The following is a 27257-nucleotide window of genomic DNA, read 5'->3' as shown; positions in this document are numbered from 1 at the left end:
AAGATAGGCAAATTTGAGATTGTTCTTATTTATTATTATTATTGAACTGTGATGAAATGACACATCTGCTGTGATACTGCTGATCACGTATGATCTCTGTACTTCATTCATGCTTATTCCCAGTGTACAAGCTTGGATATAGTTTCTAGATGGGTGACTGGACTGATGAAGTAATAGGTCATAGGCAACTGAAGTGGTAGCTTCTTATCTCTCCCCAGCTTCCTCAAGCCATATATAATTTTCCTCTATGGTTGTCCCTGGACCATGGTTCTGTGAGACAGTTGGCATCACTGTGATTATGTCACTTTTTGAGGGAATTAATTTCATTTGCAAGTAAGTAGACAGCCACACTCTTACTGGGGATACAGTACAGGAGGACTCTCACTGGTGAGTTTTATGGTAGAAAAAATATGTCTGGCAAGTGTCCTGGTTTGGGCTGAAATAGAGTTAATATTCCTTTTCGGGAACTAGATGAGTGCTGTGTTTTGTATTTAGCTTTGGGTTTAGTACGAGAAGAATGCTGATAGCACACTGATGTTTTCAGCTGCTACTGAGATTTCAAGGACTCTCCGACTCCCCATGTCCTGCCCGTGCACAAGGGCACAGGGATCAGGGAGGGAGCACGGACAGAGCACCAGACCCAAACTGGCCAATGAAATATTCCATATCATGGAACGTCATGCTCACTGTATAGAGGAGGGGTGGTCAGGAAGGGGCTCTCTTGCTTCTGGGATTGCGATTGCGGGATCTTGGTATTTCGGGGTCGCCAGCCGGGAACGGGCTGGGGATTGGTCAGCGGGTGGTGAGCAATTGCATTGTGCATTGCCCGTTTATATTTTCTATTACTGTTATTGTTCTCCTTTTATTACCATTATTAAACTGTTTCTATCTCAGCAAGTGAGTCTCCCTTTACCCCTCCAATTCCCTCCCCCATTCCCAGGTGTGGGGAGGGGGAAGGGTGGGTGACCAGCTGTGGTGGTTGGTTGCCGACCAGGCTCAAACCACAACAGCAAGTGATCAGTCTCAGGAAAGGATGTGTCTGAGGAGTAACATCTTAAGAAAAAACTGAACTACCAAGATGTTGAGAATAAGGAGGGGAAAAAAAGCAGCTCTGTGTTTCCATGGGAGGAAGGTGAGTAGCAGGGAGGCCAAGCTATCTAGTCGTGTCTTGCTGGAAATACTGGAGGGACAGTCATTGCCTGATAATAAAAACCTGCTGAAACAAATAGACCTTGATATGAGCGGATAAAAACAGATTTGCAAATACAAATGGTATGTTTGAGTTTAAGAGGGGAACTGCTGAGGAGAACAAAAGATGGGGCGGGGGATATGCACATTCTATCTTAACCTTGAGTTTAAGTAAGAAAATATCTGCACTGGTTTTGGAGGTTACTTATGAAATAGATATAATGTAATTTGAAGCAACTGGATACATATGTTATAGGAAATAGATACATTTTCTACTGTAGGAAATAATACCTCAGTCTCACATAAACTTAACTTTTCAGTGGAGAACATAATAAGCACTGTGCATTGAAGTTCACGGAACAAGGCAATATGCATAAAATTAACCGTGTGCATAGGTATGTTTAGTACTGGGGGCTGTGTATTTCAAGATCTAGCCTGTAATGTTGACAGAGATGTAAAGCCATAACGTATGATCTTTAATTCCTCTCTTATCTATTGTAGCATACGGGTGGGTAAATCAGTGCACTGGATGGCCAATGCAAATGCAATATTCCCAATTACCATTAAAATCTAACCCTAATTAGATTTAATTACATTTAAAATGATAACTGGGAACCTTGCAGTGTTGTATCTTCCAGTTCTGTGAGAGGAAATAGATAATTTAGTTTGCAATCTTGTTTAGGTGAAATCGGATATACTGTTGTCTTTTTTTTTTTTTTCCCGACACAGCTGCTTCCAAGGTGCACTGGACATGTCCAGATTCATAAACATATTATTTGTAGCTTTGAATTACACATTTCAACCACATTAGCCATCTGAGACCTCTGACTGGGAGTTTGGGAGAAAAACCTACGTGGATTACTGCTGCTTGTTACATGACTTCCTTGTATTGCCTATTCTGGTTTTCATTTTAGTTTTCTCATTGTAATGTCTGTGAGGAGATGAAAAGCAAATCACAAGGGTTATCCCATTGATTTAGTAATTACTTTCTTTCTCTTTCATTTAATAACAACCTTCAGACTTTTAAGCAGGCACATGACAAAAATGTAACTGAGTTGTGTAAAATACTGTTGAACTATACCCTAATCAACAGGACTGGCAAATACCTTGAACTCGATAAAATAATATCTGTGGTCTGAATTTCATCATTCAGTAGCTTAAGAAGCAGGAATAATAGCGTTTACCTTGTAAGCATGACTAATAGGACTTCGTATTGGTAAATGACACGTACTGATGTATGGACTTAATAGAAAACATGGAAACAAGCTCAGAAAGTTAGATTTTTTTTTTCTTTAGTGCTCTGTGCATGGCACAAAAGACCGTAAATCTTGAGCCTTAGAACACGGAGGACATGGTTATTGCTTAAACACCCATCAGCTGTATCATTTCAAACTTGGAAACTCATTGCTTGCACACTGAATTGTGCCTGGGTTTGCTAATGCTCATCTGAGAACATCACCGACAGCTTGCAGTGCTTGTGCTGAGACTTCTATCAGGAATACTGAGCTGGGTCGTTGCTCAGGTAAATGGAATCTGAGGCCATTTGTGCTCTGGTTTTTGCCTGATACTACTATGAGCCAGATGGCACAACTGTCATTAAGCCCACATCTGCTTCTCCTCCTCTGCCACAAGCTAGAAAATGTGCGACCCACTGCAATCCTAGATGCAAGGTCTAAGTGCAATGCCTTTTCAAGCTTCAGAAAAGGAGCAGAGTCCTTGTCATGGCTGCAAGACGGATACTGTTAATGGCACCTTCTTTACTATTCTGCTCTAGGCTACTCTGTCCTGATCCATTTTCAAAGTTTCAGCCAGCCACTGGGACACACAGAATCAGAAAAGCCTTTCAAATGAAATCAGCCATGCAGCAAATTGTCATCTTTGATGCAGACAATTACCCAGGACTCTTCTAAATGTCTTTCAAAGCATTTTCATATTCTTCACTTCCTTCTTTCCAATTAAAAGTAAATAAGGGACTGAAAGAGATAAGCTTGATTGAAAATAGCTTTCTTTTTTGAAGGAAAGCAAGCCATGCTTCTTCCTTCCTCTCCACACTTTTTTGCCTTTCTCTTTGCTGCTGCTTGGTGGAATCGGTTGCTTTGAGGACATGTGTGTTTCATTGCCTACAGCCCCAAACACACCAGCTTTTGACCAAGTGTCATTGGGGTGGGGGACAGTGGAATGGCAAATTTGTGTTTCAAAATCAAACATCTTCACATAATCTGTCAGGGATTTAAGGCATGCAGCTTCACTAAGTGGTTAGTAAACTCTATGACTTTTAAATGAAACACAGAAAGCAGTGGTATGCGATTGTGCAAGGGAGATTTGAAGTGAGAGATTAACATAATCATATGTGGCTTTCTAGTTTGTCATTCTGACAGAAAGCAGGGCTTTGCTCTGTGTATTCTTATCACATGATTTTCCCAGAGTAAATCTTGAACTTGTAAATCTGATGGGGGTATATCATATGGGTTTGTTTGGGGTTTTTTTAATTTCAGTAGAATTGAAGCTTTTGTTTCTGACATCCAGAAATAAGTGTCACGATGACCTGTTACTAGAGGCGAGTTCATAGTGGTTGATAACATATTTTCCTAGTATTCTTCCTTTGCTTGTCAGCGAGTTTAAATAGAGAACCTTTGACACTTACAGCACCGTCTCTGCCTGCAAAGCAAGCGAGGGAGGCAGGAGGCGTGACAGCTGAGCCCTCCGCCATCCCGCACGGCGTTCTGCGACACTTCTCTTCCAGGCCTGCCGGATGAATATAGAACGCAAGTGTCAAGGATGACACCTACTTTATAATCTCTGCAAGGCAAACCTTTTCAGAGAAGAATTTGTTGACAGTTCAGAGATTCAAAGTCAATTTCAGTTTTAGCTCATATAGAATAGGATTTTTTCCTCCACCTGATGTGATAATTGAAGACTAACTAGGCAGTGTGCTAGTCCGTAACAAAGTATGGTAAATAAATACTGTCTTGAGACGTGAAGGATCTGTTAGATGAAAAGCTCTGTTAATGACATTTGTTTCATTATCTGTTGGAAATGTTCTTTAGAGATATAATTTGCTACTGGTAGCACCTGTACATGGGTATACATTACGGATGCTGTAGATTAAGTTTCTAAAGCAGAGTCTTCATTGAAAATCCTTTTTAAAAACAGGACGAATAGTAATGTTGTCTTAGATGAAAAATGATGCAACTTAATATATTTTTATAGCTGAAGATGACATAGGCTATTAAGTCACAGTTACTTGAGGTACTTACGTTGGCAGCTGCAGGACAGCCGATCCTTTTGCTAAAATGCCAGGCTCCAACTTACTACTGCGTTTCACTTCCCAGGAGCTATGATCTGTATTCACGGTGCATTGGCAGGCTGATGCCTCCTGTTAGGATTTCCACATATCCTACTGTTGTGCAGAGAAATAGCCATTAAAGGCAGAATTATAAAACACTTCAGTGAAAATGGCAAAATGGGTATAAACCAGTATAATTTCCAGAATAGAATATACTGGCATAGTAGTCTGTGAGCCCCTGCATTTCCCTGAATGTAGTAAGAAAACAGTGGGTATAAGTCATTCAGAGGACTTATTTAGGCTTTCAAGTTGTTTCAGGGAAAAATAAGAGGAAACAAGTTTTGTGGAAAGAATAAGAGAGAAGGAAATAGAAACACAATACCAGTGGGGTACGCAAGTAGCATTCCCCCCACTTTGAATCTGTTTATTACTTCTTCTGGAGGGGAAGAAAGAATTAGGAGGAACTGAAATGATACTGAATATACTGCATTCTTAGAGTGATTCAGGCAGGAAGGATCTCTGCTTGGTTCAGCTCTGGCTCACAGCAGTCCAGCTTCAACGTTTCATCAGTTGAATGTCACGCCCAGTTGAGTTTCAGATATCTCCAAGGATGGAAACTCAGCATCCTCTCTCAGCAGCCTGTTCCAGTGCTTAACCACTCTCCTGGTAAAAAATATTTGTCCGCAGTAAGAAGAGATAGGAACAAGATACAGTGAGTAATCACTGGTACAAAAAAATCTCAATCAATCCACATGTACTTACCCTCCTTATGAAGCAAAACCATGTAGATGTATGATAAGATTGTCATCCAAAAATTTACATTTTAAAGGATTTTTGTGTTATGTGGTTACCCTCAAGGACTTACTGTTCCCACAGTTCCTTGAACACCAAGAACATAGGAAATAATGCAGCTAAGCATGCATTAGTAACTGTGAACCACCCATTGCATGCTAAGTGTTAAGAAATAAGTTATCTGTAAACAGGTTATTTTTACTGTGCTTCCAAGCATCTTACTCTAAATTGTCTTGGACTGGCAACTATTAGGATACCAAGCTTGGATTGGCTGATATGATACCTAATAGTGTCTGATATGATCCACTGGGCTAGAAAAGGTGATTATTTTCTGCGGAACTGAGGAAGAAACAGTCTACAGAAACATTCCTTTCTGCTATTTCATACTACACCAGAAAATGTCACCTGTTTTTTAATTAAAAACATAAAATTTATGTTGTATTAATGATGATACTTCTGAATTTATCTCAAGGTACAGATATCAAGTAAAACCTCATGCATTTGTAGTTCAGCCAGTTACAAAAGAAGGAAGTTATACTGCTATTAGAGGGGGAGAAAGTATTAATTTTAATTCCTTCCCTGTTTGGTAGATTCTCTAGAGTTTAAAGTAAGAACATAAGAATACAGTCACACAGAGTTGAATGATACCCAGTAAGTCCCTGTATCCCAATATTTTGTCTCTGACAGTAGTCAGTAGTAGCTTCCAAAGGTGGAGTACCAGAACAGGGTAACTGTATAGCAGTTCTTCCCAGGTCTGTCTTCCAGGCTTTCAGTGATCTGCAGCTCAAACATTTTTTGAGACGTTGCCTTTGTGCTCAAGTACAAAATATGGTGTGTCTGTATTCTGTTATGGGCAATTTTTCCTGTTACTGATGATTTGGGGTATATTTACCTAATTCCAAAATACTAACAGAATTTGTAGTATATAATATACAAAAATGTATTTTAGAGATTGCGTGGAATGACTGTTGTATCAAGGAGTTGCTTTTACATTACAAGTGCAAAGACCTGATTGCGATGCACTGCAGTAGATCTGACTCATTATATCAATATTTTATGGCATTCATGTAAGCATGTTTGCAAAGTAGCAGTAAACCTTTTTGATGTGCAATAACGTTTCAGTAGTTAATGTAGTGTTCCACTGCATATTAACTTTTACTGCTTCTATGCAAACTTATAATAAACAGGAGTGCAAGAAAAGGCTGTAGATATTTGTAAAATAGATCCTGCTGGAATGCATTCACTTCATGAACTAGTTTTACGGTGTATGTTTGGGCTAGCTGATGATGTGATTAACAGTAAATTTTGAAATGTTTGCATCTGCAGAAGATAAATTCATAGTTTCTACAAATGATTAAAACTTTTTTTAGGACTGTTTTGATATCAATCTTGCAGGTCCTAGTCCTAAAATGAAAAAGAACATAATATAGTTTCATGGAACTACTTGGTAATCTTAACTCTTTTTGATATAATAGCATACTACTGATATGGCTGTTTTAAAGGGCTTGTATTATATGTTGAAAGTATGTTGGTAATGCTGTATTGGTAGAGAAATTCTCTGTTGGAAATAACTAGTTCAGTAGATATATTAACTTCATAGACCTGGATTTATCAGTGGAATCTGCAGAGTTAGTCCTTATGTTGTTTGTGTTTGCAATACAGAAATCTCCTGGAGCTTAGCAAGTTGCTTAAGATTTCAAGAGGAACTGTTTTCTCATTTAAAAAACAGGATAGTAACTTGCCCATGCTAGTGTCTCCAAGGGCTTTGATGTCCTGTGGTGTTTCCTGTGTTGTAGAAATATGAAATATTTTTATGCTAAAATTGTACGCTATCTACAGCTTCCAGGTGCTGCTGTTGAGTTTAGTTTGAAGGTGGATAGATGGTGGATGGATGACTGAAAATGTATGTAGATTTCCTTCTTTCTGCTATGCTGTTATAGGCGGTACTTAGTAAGAAGATACCTAACCAGAAACAAAGTTTATGGATTAGCTCTAGAGGTTCTGAAAAAGAGGATTTAATAACAAAAATGTATCTGGAATTTTAGCTGTATCAGCATTTTTGAGTACCACAATAATGAAAGTAGTACGTTTTTATGACGACTGCAAGTGCTTCTAGCATATTCAACACCAGGTGTGCCAGCAGTATTTAGAATGCAAGCTGAATTGCTATTACACATTTCAACAGCAACATACCACAAATAAGTCTCAGATATTTTACAATGTTATTATAGATGCTATCTTTGTCTTTAACCTGTAGTACTAAAATCATGAAATTCAGAGCACAACATGCTGCCACAAGCAGAAGTTTCAGATGTAGTGTTAAAGTGATTCTTTTCTCTGATGTTGCTGAGCAGGTAATGATACCAACAGTATTATCATCTGTAACTGTTAGGAGTCATGATATTATTTGTGGAGCTCCAAATACTTTGCTAATTCTGTTTGCCTTTTATAACTGCAAAAGGAAGAAAACTGCTTGTGTGAGATAAATAAAATGTGAAAACTCAGTGCCATTTCCATTGGTATTTTTTTTAGGATTTATTTTATGTTATATATTCAGAAGAAATATTAAGATGGCAGTGATAACTGATGTATACTGTGTGCAGCACAAAGTATGAGCAGAGCTGATCTCATTTGGAGAAGAGCATCTCAGGAGCTGGATATCTTTGATGTCAAGATTGGGTTTATTTTAAACATCATCTGTCTGAGTTTCTAATTAAATATACGCCCAGTCACTTTTTATAGTGCCAGAATATATACGAATGAGAACAAAAATGTCAGGGTGTATGGGGCAGGTCTTCTGTGCTAGGAGCTTATTTGTATTGTGGCTGGAACCAAACCAAACCAAAACAAAATCACCACCCCACATCTCTTGCCTGTAATTAGTCCCATGCAAGTCCTGGTTTGTATTCCCTTTCAATCTGAAATAAATCTCTGCTTTTCAATCTGAAATAAATCTCTGCTCCCAGTTTGGCCCTGGAATAATCAGCGGTGTAAATCACAATTGATATAGTTATTTCAACTGCAGTTACCATGAAGACAACTCAAGCTCCAAGTACTGGCAGCGACAGGATGCCGGGTGTCTCCAGGGCTCCAGGTAGCTCTGGGCAAGCGCCTGTGCCAGCTGCTGCGGGGACCCGCTGCCAAACTGACTTCCCAGCAATAATCCACCTGAGTCTTGTTGCATCCGCTCCAGAGATGGTTTGTTCCGGCAGTGCTGCTGCAGTGCAAAGTCTCGCTCTTCATTTTCCACCCAGAAGATACTGCATACGGAAACTAAATTTTCATGCCGCAGGGCAGAATATCAGCTGGTAGAATAGACAGGTATATGAAGCCAGCAGTAGCATGTTAATGGGTATACATTAACCATACTAACCAGAGCCTTGGCCTAGGCTATGTCCTGTGCCTTAGCACTGTCTTTGTAGCAAACTTTCAAAATAATGTACCTGTTGGTTTTTGCCCTTTGTTTTTTATGACAGTGTAGATTCAGGGGCATTCAGTGTAGCTTAGTTGAGTTGTGCTCTAAAGCACCTTGTAAAAGCATCCAATTTTATAATTAAAGTTTATTTTTTATCCCCAAAGAGACTTATGTGGCACCGTGGAACCCAGAATGGGACAGGAGACCCTAAACTGTAACCTACAGACACAAGCACTTGGGTGCTGCAGCTCAGCAAGCGGAATTGCTGTTCGGTGTTGTAGGCGTTCTCTGAAAAGAGAATAGCACCTGCATGCTTGTCTGGGTTTTAAGGATATTTTGGTTAGACTTATCTCACAGATCCTACAGCATTGTCTGTTGTTCTCTTCTGGAAATCATCTGTGCTTTCCCTACCTCCCATAAGTGTAAATATGTGAGTGAGACTAAAGATACAGAGACATCACCTATTGTTTAATTTTCCCTGCAGAGGTTATTTTCTAGGAGATGTGTATCAACAAAGATTTTCAGTAATTGACAGAAAAAGTGCTGACTGACTTATTAACATTTATAGGTAATGAGATCTGTAGGGAAGTTTTAATCTTTGGAAGGTTCCAAATGAACTGCGAGCAGTTTGATTAACTTTGTGTGTGTCTAAGTTAACCTTTGCTGATTTTATACAGTGTAATTTCAAGTCTGCATGACTAAGTTGGAATAATGTTGCTGCAATTTCTTGGTCCAACTATCTGGTGTATCACATTTGTGTCCTTGTTTCTCTGCCTGTTGCATGTGCTTAGCAAGCATCTTTACTGATTTTCTTGTAGCTCATGTTTGTGTAAAAGCAGGCCATGCTCATAAATATGCAAGCGTTTCAGTTGTAAAATGAAGTTATGAAGACTGTTCATATTACTGAGGGGTTTTTTTCCTTTTCTGCAATGAAAGTGTCGAAGCAAATTTTCCCTTGCAAGTTTTCTTTTTCTTTTTTTTTTTTTTTTTTTTTTTCGCCATCTCTTGAGTGCCAGTAAAATGGGTGGGTTTTTCTCTTTCATTAGCATTTCTTATAAGGTCTGTCTCTAGACCAGTACCCATTTTCTAAATTTACTTTTGTAGGGTTGGAAAAAATCATGGTAACCAGATGCAGTATTTGTCTCTGGCCTGGCAAAGTGTTAGATTTAACAAAAGAAGCTAATAGAAATGTTCAAATTGACCCTTCTCATCATTTGGACTTCTTGGAGCTCAATCAATCTCTCATTATTATCAGAGTTATTCACACAGAAGCAGAAGTGCTAGTATTTCTCATAATCAGCCCTTGAGCCAGACATAATTTGCAATTTTGAAGCATTGTATTTTGAAACAATAATGCATTAAAATGAACAGGGTAGGAATTAGAAGTATAGTTGTGGAGAGAACGTGTTGAAGAGTAGCCATGGTTTAAACGTTCCCTCAAAGCTAAGTGCTTTTAGTGGACACTGGTAATTAGAGGCATACAATGTAGTATTTTTAATACCTAAATTGGTTCACAATTTTTAAACTGATCAGTGGAGTGTGACTAATGCAACAACAGAAGCGTGCCCATCTTGCTGCGTGGTTGCAGGGCAGCAGTTGTGGGGTGGGGAGCTGGGGTAAGGTTTTGTGACCTGCTCAGTACAGTGTGAGCAAGAGACAGTCGGTTGGACTTGGCAACCAGCACACAGGGGCAAGGAGCATTTTACCCTGACTCTGAAAAATTGCTTATGTTATAGAATAATAACTACATTATACTTTAGACAGGCACCTATTAATAGTAGGCTGCTGTTGATGCTTAGAATTTGGGAATTTTTTTTTTTTATCCCTATGTATTGCAAAGTAGAGGGTTGTATACCTGCTTTTATGTATGTAGTCTATGAAAGACGAGTTGACATACTGGAGGCCTTCACTCAAACTTTTTCAGGAGCCTGCTCTTTACTTTGTAAGTGAAACTTTATTTTTTTGTGATCTGTATTTACTGTTTAACATCTTACTGCCTGGTACTGAATTACCTAACAGGGCACTGCAGTCTTGTTTGGCAAATTCTGTCTGAGAGGGGGGACAAGAGCATTTTTAAGTACATTAAATGACAGTAATGAAAGGATATGTTGCCCATTAAGATTGTATTATCTATTAAAAGACTGAATTAGCTTGGCTGTGTCACATGTATGCTACTTTCTTCGATGACAAATAACACACAGTGTATCAAATTTAATCTTGGGGCACGTAACTTTGTGGTCAATAACAGCTTTCTTTTTTGAAAACATACACAACATTAAAGAGTTTTGCAAACTTTAAAAGGCTTAGACTGTTATGAAATGTCCATTAAAATGTCATGTACTGCTTCTGTGGTTGCTGCCATCATTGATGATTGCTAACACAGTTGCATCTAAGCAGAAGCTTTCTTTTGTATTCCTGATTCCTTCAGGGATGCCACAGTCACCAGTTTAACAGGTTTTGGCTGACCACCATGAAAATGAATTATTTACAGTGACTTTTAGTACATTGTGGTATTGCTTACTGTGTTGATTTGGCCATACAATAGAAAAATCTCGTCTGTTTGCTGACTTGCTGCTCTCTCTCTGATATTATCATTGTAAAATTATTGCCACTTCTTTTGACCTTCTCAGCCTGTTTTTAAACTGCAGTAGTTTTGATTAGTTTTTAGGTTTTTTCTTATTTCTTTCTGTCTGTCTGTCTGTCTGTCTATCTATCTACCTACCTATCTATCTATCTATCTATCTATTTGTTTGAGCTGTCAATGGCTCTAGCTAGCTTTAGGCGATCATGAATAGCAATGCAAGAAGATTATCTTCTGTTTGGGAATTTGCAAACAGATGGTCTCTCTGTAAAAGAAATATGTTTTTAAAAGTTCCACCATTTTATACTAGAAGTAAATATTACAATGCTTAAGTTGTGAAAAGAGAACGACTTGGTGTGAATAATAGTCTGCCTGTTGTGTCATGCCTTTCAGGAAATGTTATCAAAACTGTTTATGAAATTAATTGAATGAAACCTCATGACATGTCTCTTGGTTTGGCATCATACCCATTTTCTATGAAGTTGGGATACTGACTCACACAGACAGGCAAATTAAGCTTCAGTGGCTGGAAACGGTTACCGATCCCATATGTTGTTTCCACTCCTTTCCAGGAAGTTGTTGTGGGAATCACCGGTGATGTTCCACATGAAGTATTGCAATTTATGTGTCATCCTGGCTGTTGTTTTTGAGTAGCTTTAATTTGGTAAGATGTACTAGAATCCCCACCTGGATGGTGATGAAAAATAGGTTTTAATGTTTGGAAAGTTGAGGCAGAGGTTGTTGGGAGAAAATGTGTGAATATAACATAGAAGACCTTCGTGTGCTTTACAGTACTCGTGTGCAGGGTGGCAACTTCAGAGAGGGCTGGTAATTTGGAGTGATAACCACTTTGGTTCTCCCGCTTTAAACTTCTGTGTTCATGGCTGAGCACATGAGTTTCTTTATTGCTTGAAGTCAAACCTCATTGCTCTGAAGACATACAAGTGTACCTTTTCAGAGGTATTCTTCATTTTCACGAGTTACCTATGTCCTTTTGTAATGCACTCTTCTTGGCTTCCGACAGCAGAGTTCTCCAGGAACCTTCCTGGCAGGAGTTCTCTGCTTAATGTTGCACCAGAAGGATTTCTGCTTTATCAGTTTTAATATAGAGGGGAAATGCATGAAAAACGAAAAGTTATAAACATCCATTTTAACTATGCCCACAAGCTCCTATAATCAAGCTGCCTTGCTCCTGCTGCCTGTACATCAGTGTTCCTCTGTCATATCAGGACAGTGCTGCTGCTGAGTCACTCTAGCAGTCACTCCCTCCTGACAAGTAGAATTTGATCTACTGATTTGATTAGATGTGATAACTTGCTATTTCTGGAAATCCATTACAAATATGTAAATGTTTGCCCTTACAAGGATATTTTTTAAAATAGCAGTTGCATAATTTTGTTTCAAAAGGAAGGCTTGTAAACCCTCAAGTCATTGCTAACCAGGGTGATTTTTGTTTGTGCGATATGTTGGGCCCTTGTTTATGCTTATTAAGGGGTTTTTTTTAGCAACAGAATGTTTTTGTGTGTGTTGCAGTAATCTTTTGCAATATAAATCATGATTTTGCTGATACTGAAAGGTAAAAAAGATTACAGAAATCATTGCAAAATCCTTTGAGTAGTGTTAGGTTGTGTGCGTGAATACTGTTTGCTACTATGGGGAGAAGAGCATGCCTTGTAGACAGAAAGCACTGAGGGAATAGCTCAAGACGCTTAAACTTTTGTTAATTTTTAATGATGGTCTTTTTTCTGTTAAGGAACATAATGCTACTGAACTTCTGTCTCAATCAATTTTTGTGTTTTTTCATTAATCAGCTAATGCATGTTTCTTCTATAGCTCTTTATTATAATGAAATATGTGGATGATTTGGCAAACGACAATGATCTCATCAGTAACGCATCAGAGTAAAATCCATTTAGCAGATTATATATATATAATTTTTGTTATATCAAGGGTGCTGATAAATATTCTTTTAAACTGAACTATTTTTGAGATAAGCTGTAAATGGGGAATTGCTAACACCCAGACGTCCCCCTTTCTTCATTTGTTCTGTCTATATATTTATTTATGCAAAATCGTTTACATGTTCTTTATGTCTACATGTGTATTTTATACACGTTTCACATATTTTATATATATGGCATCATGCTGTAGCTTGATCTTGTTCTTTAAATGTTCTGCTACACTGTCTTCTCTGTTGAGTCTCCTTAGTTGCTCTGGTGCATTGGCCCAAAGCCACTTGAAGGCACTTGCTAGTCAGTGCGTCTCTGTTGAGTGTGGTAGGCTTTGGATTAGACAACCTCCTAGTTGGTGACAGTCATTCAAGCAAGTAAGCTTCAAAGTGAGCCAGCTAGGGACTGTCAGACTGGTTTGAGTATGCATTTTAGTTTGACTAGATTATCCACAGTTCATCAGGTTTCCTATCTGAGGGTCAAGCTTCAAGCGTGTAGGTCTGTGTCCTCATCTTTTTTTTAGTTATAATGTAACAAACTAATACCACAGGGTCTGAGGATGGTCCTTTTCTCTGATGTCACTTCGCTGTTATATCCTAGAGATCATACTTTTTAAAAAATAGTCCTCTTACATTTTTAATTTCTTCACATGTTGTGATTGCTATTGTTGCTGAATGTGAGGATTGAGTCTGTGGATCTGCAAATATGACTTTGAGCATTTACACTTATCTTGAAACTTTCTCTAACCCTTAATGTAAGAGGAGATTAAGAAGCTATAAATTAAGTAGAACCCTGGAGTATCTTGGCAATTAGAGTGAACAAGATTTCAGCTGCTCTCTTCCATCAATTTCTCACACTCTTGCTTAGACAGGGTATTTTTAATTTACAACCTGTATTTCAGTTAGCTGTAGAAGTTTTTTCTTGAAGCTTTTGCTTAAGCAGTTACAAAATAAAATTAAACTAATTCTTAGCTACACTTTTTATAAGAGGGTTTAGATGACAGAGTACTGAATAAATTAGCTGTTGCGTGAGGTAGTGTTACTGTTATAAAGAGATCGTTCCATAGCCATACAGTAAGTGGACTCAAAGAAGTATTAGGCTATGTCTATGAAAGAATATGTTTATGAATAGAAAGGTGTTTTTTTTTTTATTATTTGGTATTTGGAGGAAAAATTGCACTTTCCTTTTGCCTCTTGTTTTCTACCATGACTAATAATATTCTGTGCTTTGCTTCTAAGAATTCAGACTGGGGGAAGTGATAGCCACAGGTCAGTGCTGTGCTGCTATGGCTGCAGGTACTCCACAGTATCTGGTGTAGATCAAGCTATAGAATCAGAACTTTTTTCATCGTGAATATGTTAACTTTGTGAGGCAGTAGTGTACAAAATTTTGCTGCGCATTGTGTGGTAGCTTGTGTCTGTGCATTGGTATCTTGTGCACTGATTTAGGTAGGGCTTTAATCGCTCACAGTCAGATTGTTGGCACTGAATTTAGCAAATGACAGGAGCTTGGAATTAGATTCCCATGACTGTCTGAACATCACTGTCACAGGTGCTCCTTTTCTGCACTGTTTTGGTTTTTTAATTCCAACAATAGTTCTTACCTTTGTTTTTAAATGCCATCTTCCTTTTCACTAATGCAAGGAGCATTGCTGTGCACAGATTTTGAGCTGTGGAGTTCTTATGTCTGCTTCAGAAGAAAAGTTGTAATTTCATTTGCATTTGTAAGAACTGCAACAAGTATCCCAGCAGCCAGCCTCACAGCAATGAGAATGAGACCATCACAGGTTCAGACAAATGCCTGAAAATCTCCAAGTGCTTCAGGCACTTGTTAACCAGCTGCTTGCAGCAGAGAACAGCTCCTGCCTCCATGAAGTGAGCAGAGAGGGCTGGGATCAAATCACTTGCCTCAAGGCCATGTCCTTGCAAAAGTCTGGAGTCACTCTGACACAGGACAAATGGATGGTGATTGCTATTTTACAAGGGAAATATCGTTAACAATTGCACTTAGGGAGTTTCCAGCCTTAGGTTGTTATCATTAAGTGAGCAGTTGCTGCAGTGGGGGAAGTTATTACGTGGGTGTACCAGGACATTCCATGTATGCTTTATGAAAGACACAGTATTGGAAGCAGTAAGGTTCCAAAGTTGACATGGTTCACCTATGTGGCATACATCTTAATTCCATCTTCCCTTCCTTTTGAGTACCCAAGCAGTAAAGAAGTAAGCTTCACAATGCTGCAAATGCTGATGGTTTGCGGCGAAGGTGTCACACACATTGATGTTCATGGGACAAGTCAGGGACTATACCACTTGCACATTTAAGGAGTTGAAAGTTTTGTAAAAGTAAGGCAGGTCTTCTCACTGGGCCAATGCATTCAAATTGGGATGTTTTAAATACCAGGAATAATTCAGGGGACATGACCCACACTTTGCATCTTTTGACTCGCACAACAAGAGCCACTGGAGAGTAGCGGGGAAGGGCTTTACTGTGGCTGTGAAGACAGTGCAGCTGCGGGATGTGCATTCGGTGTTTTGAAAGGATAGGCTGCTTGAATTTCAGTGGTCTCATTACTATTATTTTTATTTCTAAGTATCCTGTTTTACTTAACATTTGTGAATCAGAATAGGAAACATCTAGCTGAGGAAATTAGAAGGACTGGTGATTTTGAATAGCTTGATACCAGTGTAGTCACCACAGTACACTTGAGGGAGCATTAACAGCTTGCTTTAATGGTGTCCCTTTGTATTGCTGGATGTTGCTCTTCTGTAGTTAAACTTGGCTTGGATATGAATGTTAAATAATTTCTAAATGTCTGTTATAAATTTAGTGGAGAGGATGCTGATTTGTGCTGTGGGTTTCATTATGACTTTGTATCATACTTCATGGAGCAAACTCTTTTAATAGAAATAAATAGCAAACACACTTACTGTTAGCAAGAATAATCTTACCAAAACCTTTCATGTTTGGATTGGGGAGTGTTGACTGCTCCTACAGAAGTAAGAGGGGGTGTCTGCATGTACATACGTATCCCTATTGCAGTTCTTTTAAACACCTTTCTCAAGTGCTTGGTGGAGCCTGAAAAATGTGTTCCCTTTGTTTATCTGTTACTTCTACTATTGTAAGCTGAAGCTTGACAGAGATGCTGTTAGACTTACAATCTCAGAGGAGAAGGGAAATCTTTAACTTGTAAATGTTTTTGCACAGGGGTCTTGCTGAAAGTATGTGGACTTGTTTAGAGCCAGGCTGATTTAAGGCAGTGTGTTTCCAAACCATTCTGTAGGTCCATGCCTAATGAGTATTGTGGAGATGCTATCTGTGCAGGTGATGGTGTTAAAAACATGAAGCCACAATCGGGGAGGGGGGAGGACGGTGTTGATTATTCTGGGTTCAAGTGTAGGGACAGTGCAGTTAATGTTGCTGAACTTGTTACAGGCAGTGATGATTATGGCAGATATATCACTTCTGTGGGTGACAAAGTCCAGAGAAGGCAACTTTGCAAGACCGCCATGGTTCATACTCTGCCAGGCTGTCCACTACTGGAATGACCACAGAGCTTGCCAGAGATGGGCACTGGAAAGTCTCCGGTCAGAGTGGGAACAATATGGCCACCCTTTGAAATGCCTGGGAAAGGACCAGAGATGTCTTCTGGAGACCTTATCAGGATGGTCCCGGAGGGCAGAAGGAACGTTCATTCCCAGATGATTGGAAGAAAACCCTGAAAGAGAAGAAGGGTTGTTGGCACAGCTTGCTCATGAGTCAAAGCAAATTGAACCCTCCTGCTGCTCCGAGCGCTGCGTATGCGGTAAACCTGCCTCTGCTGAAACGCAGCATGATCATGGTGTGTTCTGGATTTGGACAGTTGGATCTGGAAACTCAAACCATCAATTTTTGCTAGGTTTGCATTACATGTTAAAGTTAGAAATGCTCTCCCCTCAATCATGCAGCCTGACCAGACATTTACTAGATTGCTTACAAGGATTATTAGAAATTTCCTGTGTACTTTATTTTTTTAAATAAAAAAAATCAATGTATTTCTGTTCATACTTGCAATGAATAGATTTATGGTGGTAGAAATTCTGTTTTGCTGCCAAAACCTAATGGGTACTAACTAATTCAATTTTATCTATTTTTTTTTTATTATTTGGTTGGTTTTTTTAGCCACTAGTTATTTTTCGAAAATAAACTGGCTATTCCAGACTTTGGTTCATTTGCTTTGCCTAACATTTTGAATGGGCCAAGGAAAGACAGGAGACAGAAGCAAACGCGGGCATCCCAGAGATGCTGTGCTACAGTACCACATATGTTTTGTGTCTCCTCGCAGCTCTGTGTGTTCTGTCAATCAGACCTCTGCCACCCTCAGCACTCTCCGTGCATCAGGGTAAAATGGCTCAGTTCCACTGTTTTTCTGAGAAAACTAATCTCGTGGCTAGAGGATTTAGGGCTACTTTAAATTAACCATTTTCTTTTGTCTGGTGTACGACATCCAGAACTTGATTTGAATCTCTTGTGTCATATATGTAAATGTTTTATACAGTGATTTTGACAACTCTCTAATAAATAGGTGGATGTTTTAAAAGATAGACGCTGGTGTTTGTATTCACTGAATTTAAGTATGTCAGTTTTACATATGACATATAAAATCAGAGACTTTATGTCCTCTTTTGTGTTTTTTAACCCTGTCGTGTCCTCTGCCTTTCCCCTTTTAGATGATTATTAATGAACAGTTTTAGTTTTCACATGCCTGAATTACTTTGGAAATGAGCAATCTGGGAACTGTAATGAACAGGCACACACTTTAAAGTTTGTGTACATGCTCCTACTCTGTAAACTTTTCTTAGTTTTTTCTATTGTTGTGTTTTTAAACAGCTGCCCTAAGAGCCACAAACATGGTTACACAGTATAATATCTGTTGACTGAGTGGCCAGAAATAATCATTCTTCAGGGTCGCTGTGTGGTACGTCTTCAACCCACACAATGGCTTTATACTAGAATCAACAGGAGCAAAAGGGAAAATATTACAAATGCCTGGTGGACTCTAAATATTTTAAACAGTTTACATTCATGAGTCAGAAGAAGTTTTTAAGATCTCTGTTTTATTTTACTGTCTGTGAGCATTTGGGGTGTCTTGTCTGCACCATTGCTGACCTTTGCATGTTTCAGTGCTTTCATTTCATTTTTGATGTGAACCTGAGTGTGAAGTGCTACAGGTGTCACTCTGCTCTCATCTGAGCATTTGATTTAAAAAAAAATAAAATTCTTGCTGCTTTTGGTGTGATTAATTATCCCAAGTTTAATAGACATGTGCTATCCCTTCTGCCTTAAATAGAAAATTATCATTTAATGTTTAGATATATTTAATTGCTATATTTAAGTGTTTGTTTAGTTCACTCTACACAAGAGTCATTCCTTTCAGTGTAGGTCTGAAATATCTAAGAAATACACACGATTTTGTCCTAATAATAACTGTCTCAAATGCCAAACTGTGCTCTCCCTGAAAGTTTAAAAGAAAATGGTGGAATGTGCAAATATGGAAGAAACCTAAAATACTTGAAATGTAGCTGGTAGAGGGGAAGAGGAGATGTGAAGAGGGCAAACACTGGGTTGGCAGCATCCCGCTCTGTCTGGGCCAGCCCAGCCAGCTCCATCCCTCCACTTACCCATGGGGGAAAAGAGGCACAAGTAATAAAGTTTCAAAAAAACTTGGTGCTGAAAAAGAATACATTTAAATTTTTGGATGGCATCCACTCTGTGCTGAAACTGCTCTTGTGGGGTGGGTGCGGAGGGTGGTACTGTGCCCTGGGCAGTCATCAGACATACAGCCCTGTGTCTCTTGCAGTTCATATGTGAAAGCCTTCACTTAATGTAAACTGGAGTTGCAGTCTTTGGCAGTGATAGTGTTGAGTAATTTCGAAAACATGGTTTGACTATGTATTTAAGAATAGTGACTCCAAAATCCTGGCAGAAAAAAAATGAATGTGGTCCTATTATTTTGTTTTGTTTTGTTCTTTTCTTTAGTGAGGAATTCTATAAACTTTTAAGAGGAGTGAAGTAATAATAAAATAAAAAACCTATGCAAAAAAATGTGAAGGCAGCCTGAAAATATTAAAAATAGAGATTCTGAGGTCTTTGCACTTTTCCTTCCTGGTTTCCAAGCAGCCCTTCTTGGAGGACTCTTTTTTCATAGGAAAAGGAAAATACAGTTTTGTTCATTTCACAAGTTAGATTCTTTTTTTGTGTGTTATTAACAGGTTTGGCAAACATCGCAAAGATGACAAGAGTGAGAAAACTGGTAAAATAAAAGTGCAGGAAGCTCTTACTTCAGAAGAGGAGAGAATACGAATGAAGCAAGAACAGGAGAGGTAGACTTCAGTATTTGCTTAAACCTTGATAGAGAGAGTTTGTTTTTTAAATTAAATAACTGAAGTACAATTTTCACTGATGAAATTTCCCAAATGTTGATATGTTTATATACTTTAAATAACAAGACAAAGCTGGATTTATTTTGGACATTAGTATCAACAGCTTCTTTGGCTGCACTAAGGATCTTTTATAGACCCAGAGCTCCTTCCTTATTGAGGAGACTGAAGTAATAAAATGAAATGTTTTCTCTATATATTCTATAACTGATTTTATCGAAATTTTCAGAAAACAAATATTTATATAGAATGAAGTATGTTTTGTATTTTTCTTCAAAGTCTTGCATACATAGTTTTTTCATTGATATATTTAGGAAAACCCTAAAAATTATACTTACCAGTATATTTGTCACTGGAGTTCAGTCTATTTATGTGTCAATCAGTCTGTTTATGGAATGATATGTATATTAAACTGCTAATTGTAAAAATGAGTGGTGAGTACCTCTATTTTTCTTTGTCAGCTTCCCTTAACATTAAAAACCTTTATAATGTATTTGTCATATGTTCTTCTCAATATTTCCAATCTACTTTTCATCCTGTCTCTTGTAGTCCTAGATATTTGGAGCCAGACTATGGTATCTCTTGTATCAATTTAGTCATCATCTTGGAAAGCTTACGTCATAAATTAGCTAGTATTCAGGGATGTGCATGGAGGGAAGACCTGTTTGAGTAGATATCTCTTCAGTAAGGAGACAAACTTTAAATGGTTACAAATGGTTACAGACACATTTAGCAATGAAAGTGAACTATGAATTGGAATGATTTATCTGAAAGTCATGCTGTAGCTCAGGCATAAATTGAGGATCGATGCAGGAACTGTGGAGGGAGGTATGACTATTTAGTCCTAATGATCCCTGTAACCATCATCTCTATGCACCTTGGTCTTCTAAAGATAAGAACAGAAGTTTTTAAGTGGCTTAATCACTCTAACAGCTCACTGGAATAGCAGAGCCACAGTAACTTGTGTAGGCTCCTCAGTTGAACCTGAAGTATTTTGCTTTCGGTTCTTTAAGGGTTGAGTGATTTACATTACAGTTAAGGCAGACTAGGAGTATACATTTATTAGTTAATGAAGATCAGCAGTAACTTGTTAAACTGCAGAAACTTTATCATTTGTGACCATCTGTTTGGATTACATTATGGAAAATTTTTACTCTTTAACAGATATAACAGCATAAATTGATGTAAAAATTTATTCGTCTTTCTCCATCCATTTTGACAGTAGAGGGTGGCTGGATCACAGTGCTTGGTTGTTTTTTACTTGTCTGATTGGTTTTTATTTTCTTCTTTTTTACAAAAGTGAACCAGGGCCATTAAATCTGTTCCTGTTTTTAACAGTAATGTGCTTTCAGATTAAATGGTAAAGGGGAATACTAGAACTGAAGGAAGTAAGTGACTTTGGATATGAGGGCGTTTGTGCAGGCAACTTACCTTTATGCATTGGCAGACCAGCCACTTTGTGGGTAAACTCATGCCAGGGGTGCAAAGCCATGAAAGCTGCCACCGTCACTTCAGCTAGCACAGGGCAGGGGGAAGGTTAGCCACATGTGCACACTGCTGATCCCTGGTTTAATATGCTGTGCTGAACCCAAGCTTGCCCAGCACAGAAGGTTTCTTAGTAACCTTAGGTCCCCAGAAAATCAGCCATATACTTTTATTCAAAGTAAGACTTGAGGTTTGACTTAGTAACAATTTCTCTCTCTTCATTCTCTCTCTTTGTCTCTCAGTGTCTCTCTGTCTCTCTCAGTAAGAATGGTGAGAGTATAGACTGTCCATGTGGTGATGTAAGAGAGGTTGCAATAGTCACGCTGGGTACCAAGGTAGAATTATGAAATTAATTGTATAGAACCCAATGCATGGAGCAAATTTCTAATCCCTGTCCATCAAGTTATGCTAACCAGTTTGAATCTTTCCTGGAATCTCACTCCTCGTGTGTCATGAAAACAATTTTATGTGTTCACTGAAACTGCAGAAAATGCATGTGCCAGAACTTCATAACAGCTTGATGTTATCATAACGTGGGTCCTCCTCCTCCCGTTACTCTTTCCCTAACTGTGTATATGCTTTCCTTTGTGTTATGTCTATAAGAGAATGCAAGTTCTTTGGGGTAGTGGCATGTACAACTAATAAAAGACAATAAAATAGCAACCAAATGTGTGAGGTGCTTCCTTATGTTTCTGAAAAATTCTGTTGATTTGGTCCATAGAGACTAAATATTTTTGCAGTTAGATTGCAGAGAGTTTCCTTTTGATCCTGTAAAATAATGATGTTAGATACATGCTGTTAATGAAGAGTACTCTTGCAAATTAACTGAACAATCCCTCAGAATGCTTGCTAGGAGACAGTAAAATATTACTGTCAGTGTTGGTTCATAATGGCTGCTATTTTAACTTTGTTTTCTGTGTTTTTTACCCTCCTTGGTGTTTTTAGCAGTACAATTCACTTACTCTATTTTACTTGGTATTTGATACTATATACCTCTATAGTGATGCAATACTTTGGGGAAATAGGTTGTATTTAATGAATTTACTATGTATGAGAGGCTAGGAGCAAAATTCCTTAGGGGGCCAAAGAACAAGTGAATGGTCCATTAAAAAATCAATCATGCCCACAGTTTTATGTAATTATTATGCCTTGTCTTGATAATTTTAATAGCATTGTGCTTACAGTAGTATTTTCTTTAAAATCTTAGAAGTAGTGTTCATATTGATTATGAGACAAATAAGCAAATTAATATTCTTCAGTTTACCATGATTAAAGTGAATAAAATTGTCTTTTATTAAGGAACATATTTCTTAAGCTGTGTAACTCTTAAGCTGTATATGGTACTTGTTTACTGACAATCTTAAAGTAGTTTTGAACAGAAAATGAAATTATCTAGTTGAAAATACAAGCAGCTTTCAATGAAATAGAATACTGGAACAATTAGGAGTGTCATCTTAGGAGACACCCACCAATCTTACTAAAATTGATGTAAAATGCTTGCTATTTTTGAACTCTTCAAATGTTGGATTAACAGTTCATCCATAGGACATTGTCCCTGTGTCACTATTCTTTAACACTGGTTTACTTCAGAAAAATAAGTCTGCTTTCATTACCGTTGAGCATCTGCCAAGCACTGATCTGAAAATCCAGATGGGCTCTGGTGTGCTGTTAGAAAGGGTGCTTCTCCCCAGAAATGGCACCAATCAAAACCTTGAGGCAGAACTAAGCAATAGGCTTTCTGAACTTGGCCCTTGTCTCCTAAGAAAGAGAATGTAGTGCAGTCTTGAGAAAGTCAAGTAAGACCTGAATTCAATTAGCTCTATTCCTGTGGCAGATCACATCTGTTTTATATAGATGCTAACTTGGAGCCCCTCTTTGCCATGCTGTCATTTTGTCCATCACTGGACTACTAAAACTGGGTACCACTGAGATGCTACAGTCGCTTGGACAGACTGGGGAAACAGCCCTGTGCCCTTCTTAGTTTTGTTATAGAGGGTCTTATGTCAATTCCAGAGTCTCCTGATGCACCTGTGGCTGGCCCATCTTCCTAAGAGTAATGTCTTGGACTTTACAGATTGGAGATGCATGGCATATCTTGAGCTTTCAGAGATGCTTCAAATTACTTATAGTCTTACACAGGTATTGCTATGTAGGATAGACTTAAAAACAGATTTTGAAACTTTTGTCACTGACCAAGAGGAATTCATGTTACAACCCAGTTAGTTTTCATATGGATGGTCACCTTCTGCTGTGCTACTGGACCTAAGCCTTTGGCAGCCCACAGACCTTTCCACTTTAGAAACTCTCTACATCTGCTCTTTAATGGGCTCCCAGGATAGGGTTTTCTCAGTATGTAGCCAATGTGTCCATTGGTATCCTGCAACCTGATTGCCCTGAAATATTTTCTGACTTCTTCAAGACTCTGTAGTATAGTCTCTTTCTTAGATGTGAAGACAGAACTGTTCAGAAACCCTACAGCTTTTGTCTTTGGGTTTTTATTAGTGGCTCTTCCTGGAGAGAGACATTGCTCTAACAGCAGGTTCTGTCACATTCATCCTTGATACCTCTTTCACCTTTGATTTTTCCTTGGATTTCTTTTTTGTTGGGTTGTTTTGTTTTGGTTTTTTGTTTGTTTAGGGTTTTTTTGGTTTTTGGTTGGTTGGTTGGGTTGTTGGTTTGGTTTGGTTTGGTTTGGTTTGGTTTGGTTTTGGGGGGTGGTGGTGGTGTTTGTGGTTTGGTTTGTTTTGTTTTTCCCCTGCAGCTCTGTGTTTATTACAAAATAAATCTTCAACAAATCAAAAACTTTGCCTGTGTTCTGCCCTTCTTCAGCTTGGGCACATGCAGTTTTTGATACACCTGCCTGGCAAGGCCGTGCATGCCGGCCCTGTCCTCAGCCTTGGAATGACTTCCTCTAGCAAACTAAGTGCTCCCCAACCCAAACAACTTTACTCTTTGTACCCAAGAAGTAGATAACAGAGGAATTAAATAAACATACTTCTTCGTGAAGTTCTGAAGAAATTCAGCTGTATCCAGCATGGTTCACTGCTAGATAATGCTTAAAAGATGAAAGTTGCAATTTTAATGTAATCTCATGATTCAGAGTATGTGATCCGAGCTATAGGCGAAGAGTGCTTATGCTTTAATCCTCCTCTAGAGGCACTTCCTCCTCTTGAAGGAAGAGTCTACAGGATATTTTCTCTGGTTAATACACTGACTTAAGAACTTTACTAATGTTCTGTAAATCTCTGGGTTGCCATAAGTGTTTCAATCTTAGTAGTGTATTCTTCTTCAACTTCCCCTGAAATGGATGCAAAATCAGGTGCCTAAACACCTGTGTTGTGAGGATCAGTCTTAAGGAGATAAGGAGAAACCATTTGGAGGAGAATTAAAGAGCTGTACTGGTGGAAGCACTGTGACTGAGGCTCTGGAAATGCTGGAGGGTGATGGAGCAGTCAGGTAGGGGCTTTTGGAGCCAGGGGCTTCCTCTGCTCTGAAAAAGCAACTCCACAATTCCAGTCTCTGCTCTTCTTGTTGGAGGGCAGTTAACACACAGCAAAGCAATGCTGCGCTTCGTACGTACACACGTATAGTTGTCACCTGGAACAGAAACCTGCTGCTTTGTTCGTTTTCCCCCCCCTTTCTATTTGGAAAAACATATCCTTTTGTTCTTTTCGGTTACAAAGGGAATTAACTTTACCTAATTATGCTGTTAGCCCTCTCCGCGTCTGTGCCAGTGTCATGGGCAGTGGCATGGGGCCGGGAGCTCCCAGCCCGGCTGTGGTGCGGCGGCTGGCCCAGACTGGTGCGCCAGGCCAGCAGCCTCCCCGGGGCATCCTATCGCCGGGCTTTCGACTGGGGAAAGACTGTTTCTGGTGGGGACTGGGGAGATGGTGTGAGTGGTTGGAGGTAGGAGACGATACTGGTGCAGCTGCCAGAGTATGGCAGAAAGAGTGGGAGAGGTAAGGGAGGATCTCGGTCTTGCAGAGGTGCTGCCTGGGGGAGGCGAATCAGGCATTTGGCTCTGTGCTGTTACTTTTGGCGATCAATCAGTAGGCTGACAGCATTTTTTTGTGTGAGTGTAAACAAGGCTACAGTTTCAGTGGGCGTTGTTCACGCAATGATTTTTCCTAAATTTAGAGTGAAACATTCTGTCTGTTCATTAGTAGTTAAAATAACATTGATTTTTTTTTTTTTCCCCTGAAGGATTCAGTCATTCCATAAAATGCTTCCTGTATTATATGTTTCCTAAGGGTATAAGGGTCTTTATCTCCAACATATAATAAACTTCTCTTCATCTTTCTATAGTACCATTAAAGCCACAAGCCCTTTGTTGTAAAAGTATACTAATGAATAGAAATGTTACAACAAGAACAGAAGTCTTGTGTTTTCCCTTCATCATGCATCATCCATTTTAATTAGACAAAAGGGTGGTGAGTACTGTGACAAGAGTCTGGAATTAAAATCATTAATTGATGTCAAGCTGACGAGAGACTGCTAACATGAATTTACTGACAGCAGGAAAGAAATTAACCTTATTACTTTATTTAGTACATTAGAACTATTTATTATATTTTCCTATGCAAGTTCAGTGTGCTCCATTTATGATGATAGAGAAAGACAAATAATTAATAAAGCCTGCATAAAGTTTTATTACCTCCTATCCATGAAGTTTACATGAAAACCCCATCAGTAACTTAGAAATAACAAACCCACCACATCCTTCTAATCAGTGTAACTCATCAAAACCATTGCAGCAATATTTTTGATATTTTAAATGTTATGCTCTCTAGCCAAGTAGAATTGCAAAAGTGATCCGATTTAAAACCATGCCTCAGTTTCTTAATGTCAGTGTTGCAAGAAATGAAATGTATTTTCTCCAGCAATGACATTGATTGGAATAACTGTCTGTTTTGATCATCATTGGAAGGTCAGCCTAACAAGGATGAGTTTTAATGTTAAGCATCTTTATTCTTTAGATGAAAGAGTACAACGGTGTCTTACAGAATGACAGCAGCATCCTATAGATAATTTGTGACCCAAAGGTCATAATAAAAGAATAGATGGGAGGTCATCCTGTAGTAAAGGCCATCTGGAACTGTTAAAGTATCAGATGGAGTAGGGGGCTGAACAGCAGGACACTCTTGGTGCCTTTCCAGATTTCCCAGAGAAACCATAATATTTTTATTGGAAAACCCCAACTTTTTTCCCCTTAAGTAAAATATTTTCATCAAGCGGTTTCATCTTTTAGGAAAAAAGACGACATACTGTGATAAGAAGAAGATTTTTGTTTCTTACATAGCCTAAGTGTTACCTGTGTCTTTAACGCAAAGGTTCAGCTTTAGTTTTGATGCTGCTGTATTTTGATGCCACTTAACAGCTTTCACAAGAACTATTGCCTCTAAATCCGTTATTACTGCAAACATTCAGACTATAAATATTTTCTAAAGTGACTTGTACAGTAAATTTTTTTCTGATAAAACTTCCACCCCATTCCTAGCCTGTAAGAGAGGAGATAAAAAATTCCCCTGAAACAGAAAATCAGAGTAATGTTTTTCTTATTCTCACTTATTTTGAGATGGGGTCTGGATGTCAAGGGGTATTCCAGTTTGACTGAGATCTGGAGCGCACTGGTTTTGGCAGTGTTTTTTTACATAATGGGTGAGGGTGCAGGACATGAAAACAAATCAATGGCAGCAATTTTTGTAAGAGAACACAGAAGTGAAGCGTTAGAACATTGAGCTTTGTCAAAAAACATCTCAGACCAATTCCATTTCATAAAAATACTGACTTCAGGAGATATGTAAATTGAAGGTTTTGTGGAATAATAGTTGCTGAGGTAGTTTTTTAAACAAAACTCATCACATTCTCTGGCTACATATTGTAAGTGTAGAGATTTTAAGATATATTTTATGTAATACTTCTCTGTGGTGATTCAAGACATTGTACTGGACAAGATCCAACCTAGTCCTTTGCAATATATTTAAAAATATAATTTACATGGTCTTTTTAATATTCTGAGTTACAAATTTTATTAAGGTGTCTTGCAGATCGTATGAGTTTGGTGCTCGTTTAGAAATTTCAGTTCTAAGAGCACTAATATTTTGCGTTTCACTTCAGAATGCCAAGAACTTTAGAAGAAGGCAGC

At 38.5% G+C, this 27257-nt stretch overlaps 1 protein-coding gene across 17 annotated transcripts in view; it reads left to right on the top strand.

Moving 5' to 3' along the window:
* Window positions 1-27257, top strand: part of PARD3 (par-3 family cell polarity regulator) — a 459468-nt gene that overhangs the window by 320751 nt on the left and 111460 nt on the right. For 12 of the 17 annotated variants that reach the window (XM_042801881.1, XM_042801880.1, XM_042801879.1 and 9 more), the window contains one exon: window positions 19460-19570. The exons of 4 other annotated variants lie outside the window; for them this stretch is intronic. In XM_042801881.1, the coding sequence (XP_042657815.1) occupies window positions 19460-19570 (111 nt within the window). Of the gene's footprint in view, window positions 1-16643; window positions 17201-19459; window positions 19571-27257 lie in introns of those variants that run through there. One more of the 17 variants, XM_042801883.1, reaches the window with a different exon arrangement.

Source organism: Tyto alba, unplaced genomic scaffold (genome assembly GCF_018691265.1).
Source record: "Tyto alba isolate M040663 unplaced genomic scaffold, T.alba_DEE_v4.0 Super-Scaffold_38, whole genome shotgun sequence".
NCBI lineage: Eukaryota > Metazoa > Chordata > Aves > Strigiformes > Tytonidae > Tyto > Tyto alba.
The sequence above is the reverse complement of the archived record's forward strand: the minus strand, read 5'-3'. Positions and strand labels throughout refer to the sequence as shown.